The sequence below is a fragment of the Tenrec ecaudatus genome, chromosome 10 (assembly GCF_050624435.1).
Source record: "Tenrec ecaudatus isolate mTenEca1 chromosome 10, mTenEca1.hap1, whole genome shotgun sequence".
NCBI classification, from domain to species: domain Eukaryota; kingdom Metazoa; phylum Chordata; class Mammalia; order Afrosoricida; family Tenrecidae; genus Tenrec; species Tenrec ecaudatus.
In genome coordinates, this window is record NC_134539.1 from 84,774,351 (window position 1) to 84,799,441 (window position 25,091).

The window sequence follows — 25,091 nt, forward strand, 5'->3', positions numbered from 1 at the left end:
CTGGGCCTCCCACACCCTTCTCACCACCGATTTGGATCACTTGTTGTTTCCTTGTCCCTGGGGTTGTTAACACCACTTCCTTTCCCACCACCTCTCCCTATCCTAAGTCCCCCCGAAATTGTTGGTCCTGTTGTTTTCTCCTCCAGATTGTTCATCCAGCCTATCTTACTTAGACGGACCTGCAGAGATAATAACATGCACAAAAACAAGACGGAGTGAAACCAAGCAACAATATGCAACAAAACGACAACAACAAACCAATGGAAAAGCAACAAAACAAAACACAACAAGAAAGAAAAGCTTGTAGTTAGCTCAAGGATCGTTTGTTGGCCTTTAGGAGTGTTTTCCAGTCCAGTCTGTTAGAGCACCACGCCCTGGCCCCAAAGTCCACCTTCAGCATTCCCTGTGACAAAGGGTATTTTTAGAGCTCTAAATACTGGCATGTACATATGTAAATACTTTTATATAGGAGGGTGGGGAAATAGATCTATGTGCATATATTTAAAGGTTTAGTATTAAGGTAGCAGTGGACATTGGGCCTCCAAGTACTTACATACAAGAACATGTTGTTCTATTAAATTGGCATTTCATGATGCACACCTTCCCGACACAATTGCTTAAGAAAAATGTGTGCATAAGTAAATGTGAAGAAAGCTGATGGTGCCCGGCTATCAAAAGATATAGCATCTGGGGTCTTAAAGACTTGGAGATAAACAAGTGGCCATGTAGCTGAGAAGCCTTAAAGCCCACATGGAAGAAGCACACCAGCCTGTCTTACCACAATGTGAAGAAGGGACCAGTTATCAGACATCAAAGAACTAAAAATCATATCACTTGGTGCCCACCTTCCTGATATGATCACTGAAGACAAACATGTGCATAAGCAAATGTGGTGAAGAAAGCTGATGGTGCCCGGCTATCAAAAGATATAGCGTCTGGGGTCTTAAAGGCTTGAAGATAAACAAGCAGCCATCTAGCTCAAAAGCAACAAAGCCCACATGGAAGAAGCACACCAGCCTGTGTGACCACGAGCTGTTGAAGGGATCAGATATCAAGTATCAAAGAACAAAAAAAATCATATCATTGTGAATGTGGGTGAGTGCAGAGTGGAGAGTCAAAGTCCATCTGTAGGTAACTGGACACCCCCTTCCTGAAGGGTTGTGGGGAGTTGGTAAGCCAGGCAGGGTGCAGGGTAGCAGTGGTGAAACATATAACTTTCCTCTAGTTCTTACCTGCTTCCGCCCTACCCCCCACTATCATGATCCCAATTCTACCTTACAAATCTGGCTAGACCAGAGGATGTACACTGGTACAGATAGGAACTGGAAACACAGGGAATCCAGGACAGATGACGCCTTCAGGACCAGTGGTGAGAGTGGCGATGCCTGGAGGGTGGAGGGAATGTCGGGTGGAAAGGGGGAACAGATTACAGGAATCTATGGATGGCCTCCTCCCTGGGGGATGGACAACAGAGAAGAGGGCGGGGTGGGGGGAGACATCTGACAGTGTAACATATGACAAAATAATAATAATTTATGAATTATGAAGGGTTCATGAAGGAGGGGTGAGTGGGGAGGGAGGGGGGGGGAAATGAGGGGCCGATATTAAGGGCTCAAGTAAAAGGCAAATGTTTTGAGAATGATGATGGCAACAAATATTCATGTGTGCTTGACATAATGGATGTATGTATGGATTGTCAATAAAATGATTTTTAAAAAAGAAAATGTACCCCAAATACACACGAATACATGTATAATTCAGTGATGTTGATTACAGTCAAGTCATGCAACCTTTTCCAAATTGTTACACCACCATTAACGTGAACTCAATGCACTTTAAGCAATAATTTCCTCTCCCTCCGTCCCCTAGTAACCACTAATAATTATTGGTGTCTGTATAGTTTATTTCATGCAAATGAGATCATAGATTATTTGACCTATTGTGAGTGACTTCTTTGCTCAGCATAATGTTGTATAGGTTCATCCTTGTTATGGGACTTTCATTCTTTCAGATTAAAGACTATAGTTTCATAAAAACTATCTTATCTTTTAGTTCTTAAGAACCATTTATTGGCAAATTACCCACATATTATACAATTCTGTAGTCCAGTCATATCAAGAAGGGCTGTGCAAGTCTCTTACAGTTTTGTTAATATGTTGTAGCTTCATTCCATTTCATGTTGTGCAGAAAATCACGCTTTCCTGGAAGGGAAGAGCCAAAACCCAATAAATAACCCAGAAAAGTCACAGATGAAAAAAAAGGAGTTGAAAGATTTTTTTTAAAGTTTTTTTTAAAATAATTTTATTGGGAGCTCGTACAATTCTTATCACAATCCATACATACATCCAGAGTTTGGGAGACAGGGAAATACAACTTGAATTTTTTCCCAGATGGTTAGTCGGTTGACCTGATGCTATCTTTATCATCTAACAAACTCCCAAGTGTGTGTGCGTCTATTTTGGATACAGTGTTCCCTTCTGGTGTGTCTGCGCCTTCATGTACAGGAACCATGCTGTTTCATTATTGTCCTCCTTACTTTCCTGTTTTAAGAATTTTCCTGGCTATTCTTAACATTTATTTCCCATAAGAACTTTAGAATCAATTCGTTCAGTTCCAAAAATAGTCCTGATCTTATTTTTATAGGAATAAGGACGGACGGAGTAACATTTATAGGCTAATTTAAGAAGAACGAACATCTGTGTGATTTAGAGTCTTTCCTCCCAAGAATAATGTTTTTCTTTAAGTTTATTTAAATCTTGTTCTGTGTCCATGTAAAAATGGCGTGACTTCACAAGGAGGGCGGGAGGGAAGCTCTATCAGCCTCAGCACTGGGTTGGTCAGACAGCTATCCCACCAGGGTGCTTTCTCCTTTGCTGCTGGGTTCAGAAATTCATGGCCACGGCCCGTGGGACTCACGGGCAATACTTACCATTAATTGTGGGCGTTATGAGGAAAGTAACTGGTTACAATTCAGTGCAGGAGCATTCAGGACAGCTTTTCCCAGGGGTGTCTTTAGGCACACCTCTCTCTGGCCCTCAGCCTGTCAGCCATGTGCTCCCCTGGCCTCTGCCCTGCTTGGCCAAGGCTCACAAAGCTCTATGAGCTTTCTTTTTTTTTTTTCTTTCAGTTTTTAAAAATCATTTTATTGGGGGCTCCTACAGCTCTTATCACAATCCATACATCCATCCATTGTGTCAAGCACATTTGTACATTTGTTGCCATCATCATTCTCAAAACATTTTCTTTCTACTTGAGCCCTTGGTATCAGCTCATTTCCCCCTCTCCCCTACCCTCCATCCCTCATGAACCCTTGATAATTTATGTATATATTTTCATATCTTACACTGATCTTTGTCTCCCTTCACCTATTTATCTGTTCTCCATCTCCCTGAGAGGGGGTTATTTGTAGATCATTGTGATCAGTTTTCCCTTTCTCCCCCCCAGTTTCCCCTTGCCCTCTTGGTCTCACTACTCTCATTATTGGTCTTGAGGGGTTCTATGAGCTTTCTTGATACAGATGGATAAGGCACTCCACTCTACCAGTGAACTTCTGCTGACAGGGGGTTAGCACTAGCTCCCTGGGTCGGCCATTCTAGCTGCCCATACAAATGCCCGGGAGGTAACCCACTCCTCCTGCAAACTCAAGGGCACTCAGCGTTCTCTCTCCAGGTGCCAGGAAGCCCGCCATGCCATCGCATGCCTGTTCTGCTGCCTCTGCGGTTGCCACTTTGCCTCGGCATCTCGCCAGACCTCTGTCTCCTGGACTAGGAGGGTCTGCCCAGGACATGCTCTGCTCCTGGACTGTCTGTCTTTCACAAGGGTACCAAGGCCTGCCTTTCCGCCATGGTGGCTTATTATAAACCTAATGGGATGATAAAACGGGCCAATCCTCTTGTTAGTTTCCATACATTTTATTTACTTAGTCCCACCCCATAAAGATGCTTTTTTACTCTTTATTTACCTTATTAGCAAACTATCCAACCTCTTGGTATGCCCACAGCACCTTACGTTTACGTAGTCCGAGCCACGCACTTAGTGGACTCACAAAGACTGTAGGCAGAAGAACCATAGGAAATAATTCATAGCAACGGAGTCCGTAAGTCGTTTCCCCCTAAGTGTGCGTGTTGTGTACACGTAAAGATATATGTACGCATAGGCTTTTTGTTACTGTTGGTATTTTATTTGTATTGTTTTAATTTTCACTGAGCCCTTCCACTACAATGTCTACTGGTTTCAGATTTTCTATTGGAAAGTTTCATTTTTTGTTAGCTAATCTTGTACACAGCTATTTTGACAAAATTTTAATTGTCTAAAATAGTCTTTCCTTTAAAAAGTTTTTATTGTGAAACATATCTACAGAGAAATACACTTACAGCTTATATGTTCAGTTTAACAAGTTGTTATACAATAAACATCTTTTAAATTACTGCATAGGTCAAGAAATAGAACATTGTCAGCAATCCAGAAACCCTTTTATAATTATTTTTCACTTAAATTAGCTTCCAATATTTAAAATTCAGGAGATCTATTAAAAATCCACTTTCTGGATTTTCTGGAAAAAGAAACACTTTGGGTGACATTGAGCCTCCTTGCCTCATGACAGTATTATCTGGAGTCTGTAACAGTTGCCCTTCGCTATGGGCCATGCACTCTGTAGGACAATTGTCAGCTGCCATCTACCACCACACTTGAACTACACTTGTCTTGGAGAAACGTCTGAATTTATTGACTTTGATTTTGAATATAAAAGCACAGGAGTTGGGGGTTGGTTAGATTTGAGAAAGTGAGACCAAGGTAGAATAAACAGTCTGGTTTAGGAAATCAAAACCAAAGATTCCGACTCATTGCCATGGAGTCAATTCCGACTGATAATTGACTCTGTTGGACAGGGGAGAACTGCCCCTGTGGATGTCCAAGACTGTACTTCTTTATAGGAGTAGAAAGCTTTGTCTTTCTCCTGCTGAATGACTGGTAGTTTTGAGCTACTGACCTTGTATTTAGCACCCCAACACGTACCTATGACACCACCAGTGTTCCTGGTTTAGGTTAGGAGATGGTACTTTTAACTGAGGTAGGACTCCCAAGTTTGTAGAGAAGATGAGGACTCTGTTTTGGACCAATTCTTTGTGTTTGAGGAACGGTGGGACAAGCAAGTTGGCAGTGGAGCATACACATCGAGAGCTCAGGTTAGTAAAGTAGATTTTGGAGGTATCAGCATCTAGAGCAGTGGTTCTCAACCTTCCTAATGCTGCCACCCTCTAATATAGGTCCTCATGTGGTGGTGACCCCCAACCATGACATTATTGTCATTGGTTCTTCATCACTGTCCTTTTGCTACTGCTATGGATCCGGCGACCCCTTTGAAAAGGTCATTTGACCCCCAAAGGGGTCACGACCCACAGGTTGAGAATGAACCGCTGCTCTAGAAGCTAACTGAAGGAAGCCAGGGGAGTGAGTGGGACCACTAAGTAGCGTGGTCCTGGGTGAGAAGGACTGGAGGACCCCGCCTTTGAAAGAACCAAGGAGCAAGCTGGCCGTTCACTGTGCCTTCCCGAGACAATGGAGAGAGATGGGAAGGGCAGAGAGGAGAACCGTGGCTCAGAATCCAGGGGACAGAGCATGTTGTAAGGTTGGGAGGGGGGAGAGTAGCCCACCATGTCGAACTCTAGAGAGAGCAAGGAGGAGGCCAGAGCAGAGTCTCTTGCATTTACTGTTTTTGAGCTGGGCGGTGCTGGGTGAGAACTGGCCTTCAGGGGATGAGGAATGAAGAGGAAGAGAGAAAGTGATGGGAATGTCCTTGAAAGAGGATAGATAGTCTGAAAGGAGGAGGGGTGGGACTACTGTAGCTATGCCTTCATGAGCTGGAACCGAAAAAGGTCTCCCAAATTGTCTCCCCCAAATAGATGTTACACTTAGGACACTGCTTGCAGCTAATGGTAAATGATTGTCAAGTTATTTCCCTGTAGGCAGTCAGCTGCCAGACTACTGTCTAGTCCCACTGGGGTTCGGCCTGCTCCCTGCTGCTAAGAACAATGGGCTACTTCACCCTAAAGGCTTGCCTTCCTGGTGGTTTGGTTCCTGTAGGTGGAGTTCACACCCTACTGATAAGGGTCTCTATAGTTGAGCCAGAGAACAGGTCAAAGGGGCTCTGTGACATCCAAAGTCAGGCTGCCATCCTGAATCTAGGATCCGCCCATCTTGTCAAATGTGTACCCCCAAACCCTCCTCTTCCTATTGCATGGATCCCCCTAGATCACCCCTCCCATTTCTGTATTCCCTATAGCACAACTGTTTCCAGTGACTGATGTCTTTACCTGTAATTAGGGGGCTTGCATGTCCCCAGAGAATATAAAAGCCTTGGTGAGCATTAAATATCTCTCTCTTCACGTGGACCACCAAGTGAGGCTGAGGTGAGCATGCTACTATGAAATGTGTCTGACTCCATTATTTCAATCTCTTCTATCTCTCATGCTGTCTATGACTACTATAATCTTCACTTATTATCACTGTACAATTGCGCCTACCAGACCCGTGATGGTATGTTAGGGGCTGGATTACCCTGACAACTTCCTTTCTTTTAAACTGTCGAGACCGGGCCATATTTATATGTCAATGAGATGGCACCAGCTTCAGGTACAGGCAAGCATGAGAGATGTTATCTGAGACAGCAGGAGAAAACAGTCCCAGAACACAGCCTGGGAAGGAGGTAGACTGTACTATCATCAACGAAAAGAAGCACAGGCGTGGTGACAGATAAAGTGTCTAGGTTTTGTAGCAGGACAGAGGGAACGTTATCTGATGGCCTTTTCATTTTTGTGATGTGAGAGGGGAGACTTCATGCTGAGATCAGGGAGACCACCTTGGAGAAGAGTAGAGAAGATGGACAGGAGTCCTGGTGGTGTAGTGCGACAAAGACTGGGCTTTCTACTCCCGTCAGCAAGTACAGTCTTGGAAACCTACAGTGGGTGGTGATGGGTCAGCATGGACTCAATGGCAGTGAGTCTGGCTTGTTTGGGAGTCACTGCGGACAGGATCAAGGAGAGAGCAGCGAACCCCTAGGAGTCTGGCAGCGGGCCCTTTGGCTTTCTAGCAGTGCCAACTTGAGTGGTCGGTGATTGTCTCCAGTGCGGCTCCGCTGCTTTCCCATGGGCTCCACCAGGAGGGGAGCTAGACTTAGCCAGGGCTGGGGCTTGCCAGGTGCCTTAGACAAAGGAAGGAGAGAGTGGTTGAAGTGATCCGCAGGGATTGTTAGGCCAGAATAAAGACCAGGGATCAGGGCCTGCATGTCATCCTGAAGGCCAAGAACAGCCCTGTCGGGAGAAGATAACCTGAGGATAGTGCTGGAATAGTGGGGAGGACGCTGGACGCTGGGGGTGGACTGTCTGAAGGTGTTGCTCAGATGTGGAGGGTTGGGTTGGCCACAGGTTCCAGAGCCTGCGTGGCAGCAGCTGTTGAAATGGGAAGAGATCACTGGCACACTTAACATGAGAGTAAGATAAGTAACTTTAAAAATTTCGGGTTGCCACATTTTTTAAAAAAAGAAAAAGAAACAAATGGAAGTAATCTTAGCATTTTACCCAATATCCCCCAAATATCATTTCCACTTCATCAGTATGGACTAATTAACGAGATTATTTTCTATTCCTTTTTTTCATACAAAATTCTCTCCACCTTCCATCTTCGCTTTCTGAGAGATTTCCTTCAACTTTATCTCATATATTTCTTTTGATTTATCTTCTGCTGTAATTTTAACTTCCAAGAGCTCTTTAGTGTTCCTCAGTGAAGCATCTTGTGCTTGATTCGTGGATACTCCCCTGCCCACCCCGAGTTAACATCCTTTAACGTCATCTGCTATAAAAGTGGATGTGGACTTTTGTGTGTGGTGCCTTTGGCTTTACAGATGGCAGTGGCCAATTACTGCTCAGGTTCTGGGTTGGACAGCTCAGCTTTCACAACACGGGTTCATACCAACATGAGAATCATGACACTTCTACTCAGCACCTACAATCCACAGCAACCGTAAATACTAACCTCCCTGATCTAATGGGTCAGTCGGATCATGGGTATTCTTTGGCCTCTCTCCTATTTCAGGGGATATTTATGAGCAATTGGCTTGCTCATTATTTTTATTTATTTTTAAGATTTCAGTTTATTGGGGGCTCTTACAGCTCTTATAACAATCCATACAGTAATTGTATCAAGCATATTTGTACAGATGTTGCCATCATTATTTTCTAAACATTTACATTTTATTTGAGCCCTTGGTATCAGCTCTTTTTACCCTCCCTCCCCCCTTCCACAGTTGTGACCTCTTGGTAAATTATAAATTATTATTTTCATACACTGACCACTGCCTCCCTTTCTCTGTGGTTTCTTCCCCCTTCCTCACCCCCCTCTTCCCCTTCCCCTCCTGGTATTGCTACTCCCATTTCTGTTCCTGATGGGTTTATCTAACCTGGATTTCATGTGTCCTGAGCTTTTATCTGTACCTGTGCACATGCTCTGGCCTAGCCTGCAGTGAAAGGTAGGACTGGGGGTCATGAAAGTGGGGGGTGAAGAAGCCTCAAGGAACCATCAGAATAGTATGTGTTTCATCAGTGCTATACTGCGCTTTGGTTGACTCATCCCTTCCGTGTAACCCCTCTGTGAGGGGATGTCCTATTGTCTACAGATGGACTTGGGGTTTCTACTCTGACACTACTCGTTCTTAACAATATGTTTTGCTTGTTTGTTTTGGGTCTTCTGATGCCTGTTACCTGATCCCGTCGACACCTCATGATCGCACAGGCTGGTGTGCTTCTTCCATGTGGGTTTGTTGCTTCTCAGCTAGATGGCCACCTGTTTACCTTGAAGCCTTTCAGACCCACCCCGGACATTGTATCTTTTGGAAGTGTTCTTGCATTAAGGGAGGGCTTGAGCAGAGGCCGAAAGTCTGTCCACTGCCTCAATATATTGCCATATAAATATATTTACATAGGCAATTCCTCTATTTTTATGAATTAAAATATTTATATAAACACACACCTATGCTTCTACCTCTATTCATAGCTTTGCTTCCTAGCTCATTCCTGTTTCCTTTTACCTTCCTCCTTTCCCACCATCACACTCGCCCTCCTTCTGCCTCAGTAATTCCTCTCAGCCAGATTACTGTTGCTCCAACACCCTCAGGTTCTCTACATCCTCTTCGTTATTGTTCATACCGGTGGGCAATCTTCCTGTTTTTTCTGCATGGCACGGTTGCCCTTGTTCCTGTGGAGTTGCTTTCTTCTCTTTGCGTTGGGTTGCTGTCTTCTGCGTTAGGAAAGAGAGAGACCAATGTCGTGTGCTCATTGGATTTCTCTTTGGAGGGAAGAGAAGGAACCTGGAAAAAGGACTGAAAGCTGTGGTGAGCAGGGTGATGGGTCGAACCATGGCGAGCCTCACTGTAGGATGATGATCTGGTGGGCAGGTTTTTTGGGGGGAGAATGCCTGATGTCATTATCATTAGGAGGACTCAGGCTAGTCAGAGCCCACAGAACAGAATCTTTCAAATTTCCGCTTGGTGCAAGTCCAGTGCCTGGGGTTCTGGTTTTTGGGTGAGACACGCAGACTGAGGTCTTAACATCCATTCTGTAGTTGGCCACTTCATCCACTGGTTTTTGGTACATTGCTGTCTCCTGCAACTGGGCCAGAGAGCCCCTGTTTAAATACCCTGTTCATATCACATTCTCCAGACAATCATCCTGAAGGAAGGGGTCTTAGTTACCTCCAAACCCCCAATCAAATTCACTGCCATCCAGTCAATTCTGACTCCTAGTGATGCCATAGGCCAGGGTAGAACTACCCTGTGGGTTTCTGGGACTGCTTCTACTCCCAGAGGTAGTAAACCTCATCTTCAGCTGTGTGGATGGTGATTTTGAACTGCTGACCTTGCGGTTAGCAGTCAAATGTGTAACCTGCTATGCCACCAAAGTTCCTCCTTAGTTACCTAGGAGTACCACAGTACAAACGCCACCAAGCAGGGAGGGGGGGGGGCGCTTTCAAGAATAAGAATTTATTTTCTCATGTTTCAGGAGGTTAGAAGTCCCAATTCAGGGAGGTCCTTTCTTATCTCTTTAGGCTTCTAGCAGTTGCCAGCAGGCCTGGCAGATGCATCTGTCTCCATTGTCTGTGCCCTTTTGTACCCTGTGTGTGTCTCTGTGCTCCTGCTGTTCTTTTTTGTACTTAGGTATGACCTAATTAACACAGAAAGCCAGTCATCAGTTGAGTCAGTTCTCACTCAGGGAGACCCCTTTGTGTCACAGGGAGGGGAACTATGTTCAGTTTTGAGGCCTTTCAAGAACCTTCCATCTTTCCCTCAGTAGCTGAGTGTATTAACCATTCGCACCACCCAGGGACAACATAGCAAATAAAATCTTATTTCCAAATGGGATCACATTTCCAGGTACATATAGGGGCCAGGACTTCAACACAGGTTGGGGGACACAATTTAATCTGTAATACAAGGGTACTTATTTAATTATGCAAATTAGGAGAGGGGATAAGAGGAGCCCGTTGCCATTGAGTCAGCTTCAGCTCATGACACCCCTGGGGGTTCGAAGGAGAATGGCTCCCTGGGCCTTCTGAGGCTGTCAAGCTTTGTGGAAGTAGGACTGCCTCTTCTTTCTCCCATAGACTTGCTAGTGAGTTTGAACCACTGACCTTTGGGGAGCAACCCAACTCTTCATCCTCTGTGTCACCAGGCTCCTTGGGATATGAGATACCTGCTTCTTGAACTTTCAGCCCATAATCCTGGTTTAGTCCACCTTCACTCTGACTTCCAGACACTTCATGCCGGCTCTGGGCCTTCCACTTAGGCTCTATCTCGGCTTCTCATTCACCATTGTTTCAGCTTCTCAAATTGTTTTGTTGTCTTCTCAAACTTAAGGGTTTATGCCTTAAACAAGAAAAATTCTTTACTATTATGTTAGTGGTCTAGGGGGGGCACAAAAGTGACTGTTTTGACAATGTCATGGAAGTGTACGTGTAAAAAATGTCGAACTGGCAAATGTTTTGTCACACACACACACACACACATACACACATTTTATCACCATGAAGAACTTTTATCAATTCTTGAACTCCTTTGTTATGGTCTGAATTGTGTCCCCTCCAAAATATGTGCTGTAAAGTTTAGCCTCTGCCTGTGGTTATTGCACCCTGTGAGAGTGGGTTGTCTTTGTTACATAAGCAAGACAGGGTTAATGTAGGCTTTTTCTGGAATCAGTATCTTTTGAGCTAGAACAGAGATTAAACAGACCTGGGAGGGGAGCCGGGGAGCAGAAAGCGAGGTGCCAAGGAAGCCTGCCCAGGAGCAGCCGCTCAGAGAGACAAGGACCTTCCTGCAGCAGCAACAGAGAGAAAGCTTCCTTCAGAGCCGGCCTGGAGTCTTTGATCTCCCAGCCTCCTGACCCGCCAGAAAACAAATAAAAACCATAGAAAGTTGCCAAGTCATTTATTCCATGGGTACTTCTGGCAGGAGGGTCATGTTAAATCTTACTTTAATAAACTGAGCTCTCTTCTCTCAGATGCCTCCATTGAAGCCAGGAACCGTAAAAGCCACTTATATCTGTAATCCTTTGTGGCTTCACATTGTTGATTTCAGGTGTCATTATGGAGAGAGTAACTGCTTGACAGATAGTAACTGGTTGACTGGGGCTGGTCAAATGCCACATTGCTATGAACGAGAGGGAGGGGTCGTGGGTCAAACCCAGTGTTTCTTTTGTGCTGCTTGATAGTTATTGCCTCGTGGGACTTCAATCTTAGCTTTTTTTGGTGAGAAAGATTTTTAGAGAGGTCATTAGTATGGTACCAGAGGTTATTTGCATAAACTAATGGAATTGTAGGAGCCCTGGTGGCTTAGTGGTTACACATTAGGCTGCAGGGCACCAGGTCAGCAGTTCAAAGCCACCAGCCCCTCTGTAGGAGGAAGACAGGACTCTCTTCTCCCATCAAGAGTCCCAGTCTCAGGAACTCACAGGGACAGGCCTGTCCTATACTTCGGCATGGACGCGATGGCCGTGGAAGAGAGAGAGAGGAATTACATACGGTTTCATTTGTATACACTGGAAGGACTTGAGAAATTCAAGTAGGCGAGACTTCTTTACTCTTCTGTCTGTGCTTTGTCACGCCCACCTAGAAATGGGGCGGGAACACATTAAATAAGATGCGGCTGGACAGAGGATGCACACTGGTACAGATAGGAACCGGAAACAAACACAGAGGATCCAGCACAGATGAACCCCTCAGGACCAGTGCTGACAGTGGCGATACCGGGAGGGTGGAGGGAGGGTTGAGTAGAAAGGAGGGAACCAATCACAGGGGACGGACAACAGAAAAGTGGGTGAAGAGAGACGTCAGACAGTGTAAGACACGATAAAATAATAATTTATGAATTATCAAGGGTTTGTGAGGGAGGGGTGTCAGGGTACCTGCCCTAACACATCATCATGGGTCTGGTATGTGCAAATATACAGCGATAATAAGTAAAGATTATACAGTAAAGTCATAAAGAGCATGAGAGATAGGAGAGAGAGTGAAATAATGGAGTCAGATGCACTTCATGGTAGCATGCTCATCTCAGCCCCACTTGGTGGTCCACGTGGAGAGAGAGAGGCTGGAGGACAGGAGAGAGGGGGAGGGGAAGGAGGACAAGGGGAAAGGGAACAAGGGAGCAAGGACGGGAGAGGCCAAGGGGGGAGCCCGAGAGAGCTCTTTATTGCTAACCCAAGCCCATATACCTTTTTTGAGGAGTGTGCAAGCCCCCTAATTACAGGTAAAGACATACATCACAGGAAGGGGTTGCACTATAGGTTATACAGCAAATGAGAGGGGGACAATCTAGGGACATACATGCAATAGGTAGAGGAGGGATTGGGGGCACACATGTGACAAGAAAGGCGGATCCTAGATTCAGGATGGCAGCCTAACTTTGGTTGTCACAGAGCAGGTTTGACCTGTTCTCTGGCCCACCATAGAAACCAAATGGTCGCAAGCCTTTAGGGAGAAGCAGACCATTGTCCTTAACAGCAGGGAGTGGAGCCTACCTGTGGTGGGACCAGACAGTAGCCTGGCAACTGACTGCCTTCAGGGAGGATGTCTCTAAGCAGTTGACCTCCCACCATTGCTGGCAAACAGCCTCTAATGTTTGTCTTATCTTGGTGGGGAGACAAAGCTGGGGAAAAGTTTCTTTATAATCCCACAGAGGGGAGGTGGGGAGGGAGGGGAAAATGAGGAGCTGATACCAAGGACTCAAGCAGAAAGCAAATGTTTTGAGAATGATGATGGCAACAAATGTACAAATGTGCTTGACATAATGGATGGATGGATGTGTGGATTGTGATAAGAGTTGTACGATCCCCCAATAAAATAATTTTTTTTTAAAAGATGGAGAGGACTTTAACCTGGAGGCTGTTTTTGCCATTCTGCTGGGTCTAAGTGTGAGTCATCTCAGAAACAAGAAGAGAGGATCCGTGACCATCACAACACAAGAGCCCCCAGAGTGAGATCCCTATCCGAGGTGGTGGGAGGAGCAAAGGCACCAGAGGCTGCAGCTCGTGATAATGAGGCAGAGCCGAGGAGCTGCATCACGGCTTAGAGTCTGAAAGAGAGAGAGAGAGAGAGAGAGAGAGAGAGAGAGAGAGAGAGAGAGAGAGAGCTGCCCACCAGCACAGTTCAGCTGAAAGAAGCATTCCAGACAGAAGAATGTTATCCTTAACCTTTTGTAGCTCTCTAGGTCCCCTGCTAAGCCCATATACTTGTGAGCACTGCCTGTGCGCTCTGTGTGGGCGCTGTAGCACAAACCCAACCAGGAAGCCTAGCGCCATGGGAGGGGTGGTTCCGGAGGCTAGAGGCCTGTGGGATCGCTGCCTTGTGGCAATGGGCTGTGCGCTGGTGTGGAACTAGTTGTATAGGCAGAGGACGCCAGCCTCGACACCCCCCCCATGCCATTTCCTCACCGTGAAACGGTAAGAAAGGCATTTCTGAACTGTAGTAAGGTTGTAAAGGCCCTGCAGCTTAAATTGGTACCTCGCCCCCTGCCCTGTCTGTGTTGCCATTTGATGCGCACACAGTATGAACACGGCAGCGTGGCATCATCAGAACGCCTCATCTAACGTCACCAGGTGCGAGGGAGAAGTAAGCTCAGTCCTATGCGGTGGAGGGGCAGAAACACCTCCTTTCTCCAACCTTTTTTTTTTTTTTAATCAATTCCAAGCCTCCCATAGCATTCTGTACTTCTTTGCTGGGCTCCTGAAATTGTTGCGATGGCCACATGGAACTCAAGACAGTTGTCACAGTGATGAGGTTTATTAGAGAAGTAACAGGTTACAACTCAGCATCAGGACCGTCAGGCTGCAGTTTGGGATCAGGAGGCGGAAGCAGGCAGGCAATCTCCGTCAGTTCAGGACAGCTCTTTCTTTTGGGGTCCCCTCAGCAGCTGCTCCCTGAGGACAGCTCCCCAACACCCTTCGGCCTGACCTCTGCCCTGCTAGGGCAAGTATCCCAAAGGGCCTAACACATGTACTTTTGTTGAAAATAATGTCCTGGTAGGATGGAGTCATAAAGCTATCATTTGTTTTCAACACCACCACCAGCAAGCTGGTCTGTCTCCCTTCTTTGGCTGGAAGTCTCCATGTCCTGTCTCCACTTTCTTCTTGCTTTCCCGCATCTCACCTCTTCCCGTTTGGGGTTTTAGCTTATCCCCCTGAGCAGTCTCTCTAACTGCTTCAATCTTCTTGTTTCCCAAGATCCCTGCTGATTCTCTTTGTGGAGATCGACTACTGGGAGCGGCTGCTGTTTGAGATACCCCATTATGTGGTGAACGTGGCCGAACGGGCCGAGGACCTGCGCATTCTGCGGGAAAACCTGCTCCTGGTTGCTCGAGACTACAATAGGTAGGGACTGTGTCCGCCCGGCAGCCCTGCCACATGTGGTGTCCTTCCCCTGCTTTGCCTCCTCTGCCCCAAGGCATTGTCCATTTCTACACTCTTCTTATACGCGAGTCGTCCGCAGCAGCGGTTTTACAGTGGTTCCTCGTGGACTCAATGGCAGAGAGTTGTTGTCTGAGCCTGCGCTTGAACGTCGAGAGCAAGAACAGCCCAACCTCTGGACTCCATAGGACACCTGCACCGTATGGGTTACAGCGCTGGCCTCTGGGCTGGGAACGACACTGGGTGGGGCTCAGGTTCTGAGCATTGAACCAGAACCACGGTGGCCTCCTGTTCTGAGCGCTCTTAGAACTCTTCTCTGGAGGAAAACTTGATGCTGTTTCTCAGCCCAGTTAAAGTCCCTGGAGGGTACAGCCAGCAGTCTCATGTGGGTGGGCGGAACTGTACCGTGAAATGCAGCAGCTACTAGCTACGTCCACTTGTAGAAAGCATCCGCAGCCACGGGAGGGCGGGAGCTCCCCCTGGAGAGTGGTGTTGGGTTAGAAGAGCCTGAGGAACTCTGGCAGCAAAGGGACAGCAGAAAGGCAGATTCTTTCTCACATCTCTGATGCCTCCTTGAATGAGGCTTCCAAGAAGCCAATGGAGAGGAGCTACTTCTACTAACAGGGAGGGTCGAGAGGAGGAGACTATGGTCCAGCATCTAGGGACAGAGCCTGTCCTAAGGAGGGGGCGTCCACCCTGACTGCATCTGCAGTCAGCAAGGTGGGGAAGGCCTGAGACGCGTTCATTGTGTTTGGCTCAAGGCAGGACTGGCTGAGAGCAGTTTTTGAGGTGATCCACTATAGCTGCCTGCGGGATTTCGTTTAAAGGATGTAAAATTAAGCCAGTTGCTCTGTAGCCACAGGTGTCTGGTGAGTGCATGTTGGACAACACAAATGGTAGGGCATTTCCATCACGGCGGGAAATTGGACTGGTCAGCACTAGTTTTTTTGGTGGGGAGGAAAGGTCTTCGGAGCTTGTGCCACCAGTGGCCCGTCCTTTCTCACCCACAGGATTATTGCCATGCTGTCCCCAGACGAGCAGGCTCTCTTTAAAGAGCGCATCCGGTTCTTAGATAAGAAGATCCACCCTGGGCTCAAGAAGCTGCACTGGGCCCTGAAGGGTGCCAGTGCCTTCTTCATCACGGAGTGCCGCATCCATGCCAGCAAGGTGGGTTGCAGACCCACCCGAGACGCAGAAGGCCAACCAACAAGCTGATGTGTGGCAATTAATATCCGAGTCTTGGTGTGTATGGAAGGGCTTCCTTTATGGTGGAACAGTCGCTGGAAAGACAAGGTGGGAGGGTAGAATTAGGCCCAGGGGATTTCTTCCTAAACTGAAACTTTCCAATGGGGGGGCGGGGCCTGACCCCAGGTGCAGACGATCGTGAATGAGTTCAAGGCGTCCACTCTGACCATTGGCTGGCGCGCTCAAGCCATGTCAGAGACCCTGCTGGTACGAATTAGCGGCAAGCGGGTCTACCAGGACCTGGAATTTGAGGACGATCAAACGGAGCATCGAGCAACCGTGCAGCAGAAATTGATGAGTCTGTACCAAGATGTGATTGGCATCATGACCAACTCTTATGAGGTCTTCAAGAATGATGGTTCTGAGGTAGGGGGTCCTGGGCCCGGAGCTCTGCGACTAGATTAGCCCCCAGCCCCTGGTAGATGCCGTCAGATTATTCATTTCCCCTTTTCTCCAGCGTGTGCATCCCAGATAGCCTTCCTCCTCTCCAGAGCAGTCTTCCTCCGGCCTTTCAGACCACCCACAGGACCCAAGCCCTGCCTCCCCGGGGAACCGCGCTGCTCCTGTCCCTGTCGGCTGGTTTTCCATTCCCAGGACCTGTTGGTCTCCCCCTTCTCGCCAGATTCAGCAGCAGTGGATGCTGTACACCATCAGGTTGGATCACATGATAGAGGATGCCCTGCGCCTGAACGTGAAGTGGTCGCTGTTGGAGCTGTCCAAGGCCATCAACGGAGATGGGAAAACGACCCCAAACCCGCTCTTCCGAGTGCTCGTCATTTTACAGAACGACCTGCGGGGAGGGGTGGCCCAGGTCAGGACCGCTTTGTGCCCAACATTCTAATTTGTCAGTTTCCCTCTATCCCTGACCTTGACTTCATCATCAGGCCTCTAGGGCTTGTCTCAGAGCTCTGATCCTATTCTAAAGCGTCCTGCCTGGCCCATTTCTGAGGCGCAGCTCCTTCCGGGCCTGCTCGAAGGCCTGCCCCGCTGTGTTCTCCGCAGGTGGAATTCTCACCCACTCTGAAGACTTTGGCGGGTGTAGTCAATGATATTGGCAGCCATTTGATCTCCACCATCTCTGTCTTCCGGCATCTCCCTGAAATTCTCATCAAGCGCAAATATAATCGCGATCCCATCCATACGCTTGTGGGTGAGTGGACGTTATTAGAGGAGACCATGCTAGCAGGAGAGACTGGAATGTGCTGAGCTCTTCTCGGCCAATCATCTCCCTGACGGGTGGAAACACAAGCTCAGGGCCAGCTTGAAGGACAAGGCAGGGCCCAAGTGGACGGTTTGAAATCAGGTGACTGTGGCTGAAGGGATTGGGGCCTCAGAGCGGAGCGGGAGTCTAAGGTTAGGAAAGGAATGTGGGACTGGGGCTCTGGTTTATCAAAGGGCGTCGGTAACAGAAGGCGAGATGTCGGAGTCGATGGAAGAGGCCTGGAGTGTTCTGCTCTTACCTCCTGCCGCCTTTATTTTGAAACTCCGTGTCTGAGCTGCATTCTTGGGGGACCTGGTGTTTTGTTGGAGGGCTCGGAGCGACACCCCAGGGCTAGAGTGAGGTTGGGTGGGTCTGGGAGTAAACGGGTCTCATCTTGCTGTGTCCTTGCAGAGCGAGATGAGGACATCCGGAAAATCCAGGCTCAGATCAGCAGTGGTATGACCGCCAATGCCAGCCTGCTGCAGAATTACCTCAAGACCTGGGATATGTACCGGGAGATCTGGGAGATCAACAAGGACTCTTTTATTCGCCGCTACCAGCGCCTCAATCCTCCCGTCTCTTCCTTTGACGCCGACATTGCCCGGTAAGTGGTGAAAGCGCAGGCTACTCGACTGACTCGCTCTCTCCAAGAGGCGGAGCAGTGAGGAGATGTGGGGCTAGGGAATTGGCAAGGAGGAGGGGTGCACAGAATGGAGGTCCTAGGCTCAAAGGAAAGGATGGGAGCTGCGTAGGGAGCCTTTGTTTGGGATAAAAAGCGACACTGGGTATCGGGAAGATGTAAGAAATGAATGCTTTAGTTTTAAGAAGGCAGCTTCGTGTTAAATTATCAAATACTCCTAAATCCAAATCCTAACGTCTATCTTTTTGTCCTTTGTTCACTCTTCCACGCATCCATTCACCATCGGGCATTGAGCATTAGTTCTATGGGCCACGGGGAATAGGACGTAGCCATGGACAAGTTCTTTCTTGTAGAGAGTGGTCAGAGAGATTCAAGTGTCACTGGATAAGTAGTGACCTTGATGCCTAGAGAAAGGCTGGGATCCTAGCTCTCTCACCGACTAGTTGTGTGACCTATATTCTCTGGGCCTCTGTTTCCTGGGAGATTGAAATTATAACACACAAGGTTGTGATGTTATGAAATGTATGTGAAACAACTATGCAAAGCATGGCAGTACGGAGCTAATGAGCGCACTTGCTATACAAACGTCGATGTGCTAAGTACTATGATCAAGCTATACAAGATGCCAGGGGAGGTCAGAGGGAGAGGGACTGTCTAGCTAAGGACATTAGGAATGGCTTCATGAAGTCACTTGGGGCAGGACTTTACAGAACGGGTAGACATTCAACAGCTGAGATGAGGAGTTGGGAAGGCGATCAGTCCACATGGAGAGAACAGCATGGCAAAGGCTTGGAGAGGCGAGAACACAGCCACGTTCCCTAGGTGGAGAGGAGTCTAGAACGTGAGTCCCGGAAAGGAAGTGTGCAGGCAAGTTTAGTTCTCGCAACAACCTGCCAAGGTAAGTTCCATTATTGTTATTATGCTACAGGTGAGGAGGCTGAGGCTCAGGACATTTAAGTAATTTGCTCAAGGTCACAGGGCTAGTAAGTAACCAGGCTGATGTTGACTCTAAATCCTAAGAGGTTTGACTGACACCTTGTGCACAGGTAGTGGCTGGCACAATGATACAGTCCACGCTGTAGTGCTTGTGATGGGCAGAAATGAAAGGTACCTGAGACTAGAAGACGCACTGAGAGCTGCTGCTCAGGAATGGGCCGAGGAAACGAGGACTTGGAACTGAGTTGCTGGGTAGATGTGGGCATGTCTAAGGGAAAAAATATCTATCCTGTGTGTGGATGTGAAGTGCCTGCTTGGTGACAAGGTTTAATGCTCTTGACTGCTAATCTAAGGGTTGGAGGTCCAAGTCTCCCCACAGGCCTGTGGGAGAAAGACCAAGGGAGCTACTTCCCCAAACCCAGCTTTGAGAATAATTGTACTCTGACTACAGTAGGGTCACCATGAATCAGAACCCACTCAATAGCAGATGTGGGTCCCTTACAGCTACACGGAGGTCGCCAATAATGTGCAGAAGGAGGAGACAGTCCTCAACATCCAGTTTGTGCTGCTCGACTGCACGCACCTCAAATTCGCACTGGTGCAGCACTGCAGCGAGTGGCAGAACAAGTTCACCACACTGCTCAGGGAGATGGCGGCTGGGCGCCTGCTGGAGCTGCACACCTATCTGAAGGAGAACGCAGAGAAGTACGGGGCATCTGGTGGCCGGGATAGTAGGGGCGGCCAGGACACCTGGGGAGGGGGGTGTGTGCGTCCTTTTCGCTGACTCAGCATCTCTACCCATCTTCAGTATCAGCCATCCACCCCAGACGCTGGAGGAACTCGGAGTCAGTTTGCAACTCATGGACACTCTGCAACATGACCTGCCCAATCTGGAGACCCAGATCCCCCCCATTCACGAACAATTCACCATCCTGGAAAAGTATGAGGTCCCAGTTCAAGAAAGTGTGAGTCCCAGGGTGTCGGACACACCTAAATCGAGCCAGTGGTAGCATCCGATTCTGGGGGAAGCTGATTTTCCACGTGGTACATCCTTAAGCAGTTTGGGAGAGAGATGGGGAAAGGGCTTAAGACTCAAAAGACCCCACTTTCTAGGTCCCTCTGGGAGCCAGAGCTAATTTAGATGATATTTCAAGCTAGCTCATGGATGTGCATTTCTTAACCCACTGTTTGGCTTCCTTGGGTCTCATTGCATGTAAAACTCTCCAGTGGACTCACCTGAAGGACCAGAAAGAGGCATTGAAACTCCTGCTCATGGTGGTTCGTCTGGCTTTTCTGTCCCCAGGTACTAGAGATGCTCGACAGTTTAAACGGGGAGTGGGTCATTTTCCAACAAGTCCTGGCAGACAGTGAACAAATGCTGAAGAGACACAAGGAGAAATTCAAGACAGGGCTTATTCATTCAGCTGATGATTTCAAGAAGAAAGCACATAATCTTCTGGAAGACTTTGAATCCAAAGGTACCCTGTTCTTAATCTCTTTTTCCCTTATTCCATTTTGTGTGGGTGGTAAAAATAACGAATATATATATAATAAAATTTACCATTCTAATAATTTTAAGTATGCAATTTAGCGGTATTTATTATATTCCATTTTTGGCAACTTTCAACACTATTTGTTTCCAAAAACCTTTCATTACCCCAAACAGAAACCCTACCCATCAAGCACTGTGTTAGTCTGGGTACTTTAGAGAAACAAATCCACAGAAACTCATATGCATAAGAGAGAATTTTATATAAAGGGTAAGTACACATCAAGAAAACACCCCAACCCAGTGCTGCCCAAGCCCACAAGTCCAACATTAACCCATATGTCCAACACTAATCTATAAAGTCCTCCTCCATCTCACAAAACACACACTATGATGCCAACTGCAGGCGGAAAGCTAAATCGGTGAAAGGGTAAACATCTCAGTGCTCGAAGTGGTTTCCACACAGCTGCTCCAGCACCCAGGGCTGCATCGGGGTGGGTCCATGTGGCTTCTTCTCAGGGATGTCTTGCAGGAAGTGAACCTTGCCAGCTGAATCAGGGAACTGGCTAAGGCAGTTGCACCCTGGTCCGACCATCACAAAGCAAGAGACCTGAGAATTAGAAAGGCGAGGCTCACCGAGCCATTTATCTCCCCGCCCTTCAATTAACCCCACATGTGTTTGTTAGCCAGGTTGGCACAATCAACTAACTACCTCAAGCATTAACTCCCCAATACCTCCTCCCTCTCGCCCCAAGTAACCACTAATTTTTCTGATTAGCATTTGCCTATTCTAGGTATTTCATGTAAGTGAGGTTATATAATATTTGCCCTTTTGTGCCTATTTCACTTAGCATAATGTTTTAAGATTCAGCCCTGGCATAGCACGTAGTAGAACCCCATTTTTCTTTCTGTCTCAACAACACTCCAGTGTTTGGCTAGACCACATTTAGTTCACGCACTCCTCCATTGGTGGACACGATGTTTTCCCATGTGACTGCTGCGAACAATGCTCCAGCACACACTAGTGTGTTTCTTTTAACCTAGCCCTTCCCGCACTGGAGCAAGCTCCAAAGGTATGGGTTCTGGGAAGGTGAGGACAAGGACGGACAGCGGAAGGATGGGGAGTGGGGAGGGAGCAAGCTGTGGCAACTTGGGGTTTCTGTCAGAAGCAGGAGAAGATGAGCATACAGTGATAGCCTATTTCCAGAGGAGAGGCAGCAACCCTGATTGCCATTCCCATTTTTTTCCTATCAACTTCCCATATCCCAGCTATTTCTGATCCTTGAGCCACATTTGCTAAAATTAAACATTTCTTCCAGGGGATCCCATGTGAGGGGAGAAGTGACATTTACCCACAGAGAAGTCGGGGCGCCATCATAGTCCTTTCTGCAGCCACTGGCCATGGCTGGGAATCTGAGCTTTGCTTCGTCTTGAATTCCCCCTTCCCTCCCAGGTCCCTTTACTAGCCAAGTGGGGCACATGTCTGCCCTCGAACAGATCACACAAGTGCGGGCCCTGCTGACGACCATGCGGGATGAAGAAAGCTCCCTCCGAAACAACTTGGGCATCTTCAAGATTGAGCAGCCAACCTCCAAAGACCTCCAGAATTTGGAGAAGGTGATCTACTGAACCAAGCTCCCCTGGTAGCCAAGGCTAAGGGGTCAGGAGACAGGAGCGCGGGTTCGGAGGGTGGGAAAATAATGGGGGCCAGGGAGATGGACTCTTGTGAGTAAGAGCAATTCCTCTTCTTTTTTAACTGAGGTAAAATTCACCTAAGATGAACCATTTTTGAAATGTCCCACTTAATGCCCTTATTCAAAATATTGTGCAGCTGTTACCACAGTCTATTTCCAGAAGACCCCCATGCTCATTAAATTCTGCCCTCCGCTCAGCCTTGGCACCACCAGTCTACTTTCCGTCGCTATGGACTTGCCTCTTGTGGACATTTCAGATACGTGAGATCCTTTCCTGTCAGTGGTCTCCTGTGTCCGACGCTTATTTCTCACTCAGCATGGTTTTCAAGGTTCATCCATGCTATAGCACGTAGCCGGACTTCATTTTTAGGCTTGAATAATGTTCCCAGTATAAGGGTGTGTACCACAGTTAGCTGATCCATTCTCAACCTATGGACATTTGGGTTGTTTCCACCTGTTGGCTATTTTGAATGGTGCTTCTAAGAATATTCCTGTGTGATTACCTGTTTGAATCCTTGCTGTCAAGTCTTTTGGGTGTATACCCAGAAGCACAATCTCTGGGCCACATAGTAGTTCCGTATTTTACTTTCGGAGAACTGCCCAACTCTTTTCTATTCTCACACTCATTGTCCATGTGTGTAGCTTGCTTCACCTACTTGCCAACGCTTGTTACCTTTTGTTTTTATATGTATTGCGGCCATCCTACCGAATATAAAATGGTATCTCATTATGATTCTGATTGACGTTTCCCGAATGGCTACTGATGTCGGCTATTTTTCAGACTGCTTTGGCTTCAGGAGTTTTTAAGGGAAAGGAGTAGAGAAACTTAAGAACAAAGGAGATAGCTTTGTTAGCTGGAGGAGAAAACTTCTCCAAATGAGAGGGACCAAGAGCCAGAGCCTTCATCAGGGAGGAAGAGGGGACAAGCCCAGAACTCGTGCCTCCCCCTTTCCCTCCTGGCCATACAGGAGCTCGATGCTCTCCAGCAAGTCTGGGAAATCACACGGGACTGGGAGGAGAGCTGGAACCAGTGGAAGACAGGCCGGTTCCTGACCCTGCAGACGGAGACCATGGAGGCCACGGCCCATGGGCTGTTCCGCAGGCTCACAAGACTCGCTAAAGAGTACAAGGTACATGGGGAGAGGAGAGGATCAGCAGGAGGTAACCCTCTCGAGGGAGGGACGCGATAGGCAGAGATTGTTGGGTCTTCTGATGCTGCCCATGTTCTCTCAGGACCGGAACTGGGAAATTATTGAGACCACTCGATCGAAGATAGAGCAGTTTAAGAGGACGATGCCCCTCATAGCAGACCTGCGGAATCCCGCCCTCCGGGAGAGGTGAGGCTGTGCCGGGCTCCCTGAAGGCCACGGCGAGGCTGTTCACAGCTCTCTCTTCTCCTCTGCCCACAGCTGGGCTGCAAGAAGCCTCCTCGGATCGGCTGCTGTCCGGTTCCTCTTTCACACTGTCATAGGCTAACCTGCTGTTCTCCATGCCCTCCACCGCCCCCCAGCCCCCTCTGCTCTACTTTCCTCTTGTCTGTGATTAAGAAGGTATCCTTATGCTCAACCACTAACCCAGTGGGGAGTAGTTCATACTCACCTAATGGTGGCACTGAGGAAAGTCCGGGCCAAGAAAAGCCGATAGGGCTCAGTTCTCCTCTGTCATGTGTGGGGTCACCGTGGGTCAGAACTGGCTTTACAAGCTTATATGCTTTTGGTTGTCTAGAAATTTTTATCTCGATAGAGTCAACAATATAACTTTCCTCTCTCATGAGTTTTGCTTTTATCCCTTGTTTAAGAAGGCTCTCCCTATTCCAAAGCTATCATATTCTCTCAATACCCTCTTCTAGTCCTTTATAATTTTCTTGTTAAAGTTTAATTCTTTCAATGCACCTGAAATTTATTACTTGATGGAAGAGGCATTCCCAACCACCGGGAAATATCAAATAGAATTAACTTTTGTATCAGTGGCGTGTTAATCATTCATTATCTACCATTTAGGATAAAACAGTGATTTTTCTTGCATTACATCTGATATGTTTTTCAGAATGCTTTTAATGTTTTACTTATAACTATCACATAATTAAGTATACTACTTTGCATAAGTTACTTAACCTCTCTAAGCCTCAGTTACCTCATCTGTAAATGGAAGAATAATTGCTAATTTATAGTTGTCCTAAGGATTCAATTAGCTATTTCATGTAGAGCACCCAGCTGAGGGCATGATATATAGGAACCTGCAGTTCATTTAACTACTATGCGCCTTTTGGCCTTAACGCCATCCCCAGAGAATCGCCTCAAGTCAACTCAATTTTTGTATTCCCCGTCGTGTCTAAAATTGCATCTTAGAGCCTACTTAGCGACAGTCTGTTGAATCATGAATTAATAAGTACATGACATTAGAGTAACCCAGTGGGAGGAAGCTTGGGGAGTGATGTGACTATCTCCAAGTAGACCGTAGTGTCTGGCCTCCCGCACCGACATTCTGTTCCTGACTGCAGGCACTGGGATCAGATCAGGGATGAGATCCAACGGGAGTTTGATCAGGAATCTGAAAGCTTCACCTTGGAGAAGATCGTGGAGCTGGGGATGGATCAGCATGTGGAGAAAATTGGAGAGATATCTGCTGCAGCAACCAAAGAGCTGGCTATAGAATTGGTATGACAGGATGCACTCCCACTTCCTTCCTTCCCAAGCCTTCGGAACAAAGGCTTCCAGTGTTCCTTGTCTATGAGCCCCTCCATAGGAGCCCTGGTGGTGTAGTGGTTACATGTTGGGCTGCAATCCACTAGGTCAGCAGTTTGAAACCACCAGCCGCTCCTTGAAAGAAAGACAGGGCTTTCTACTCTTTTTTTGCTTTCTACTCTTGTAAAGAGTCACATGCTTAGAAACCCACAGTTTTACCTGGTCCTACAGGGTCGCTATGAGTTAGCAACAAT

At 47.4% G+C, this 25,091-nt stretch overlaps 1 protein-coding gene across 1 annotated transcript in view; it reads left to right on the forward strand.

The window, feature by feature from the left end:
- Nucleotides 1-25,091, forward strand: part of DNAH2 (dynein axonemal heavy chain 2) — a 140,333-nt gene that overhangs the window by 44,207 nt on the left and 71,035 nt on the right. Inside the window, exons 11-23 of the mRNA XM_075559566.1 lie at nucleotides 14,766-14,912; nucleotides 15,959-16,115; nucleotides 16,320-16,559; nucleotides 16,816-17,004; nucleotides 17,196-17,343; nucleotides 17,806-17,998; nucleotides 19,475-19,675; nucleotides 19,779-19,935; nucleotides 20,274-20,448; nucleotides 21,913-22,076; nucleotides 23,122-23,283; nucleotides 23,387-23,490; nucleotides 24,654-24,810. Of these exons, the coding sequence (XP_075415681.1) occupies nucleotides 14,766-14,912; nucleotides 15,959-16,115; nucleotides 16,320-16,559; nucleotides 16,816-17,004; nucleotides 17,196-17,343; nucleotides 17,806-17,998; nucleotides 19,475-19,675; nucleotides 19,779-19,935; nucleotides 20,274-20,448; nucleotides 21,913-22,076; nucleotides 23,122-23,283; nucleotides 23,387-23,490; nucleotides 24,654-24,810 (2,194 nt within the window). The remainder of the gene's footprint in view (nucleotides 1-14,765; nucleotides 14,913-15,958; nucleotides 16,116-16,319; nucleotides 16,560-16,815; nucleotides 17,005-17,195; nucleotides 17,344-17,805; nucleotides 17,999-19,474; nucleotides 19,676-19,778; nucleotides 19,936-20,273; nucleotides 20,449-21,912; nucleotides 22,077-23,121; nucleotides 23,284-23,386; nucleotides 23,491-24,653; nucleotides 24,811-25,091) is intronic.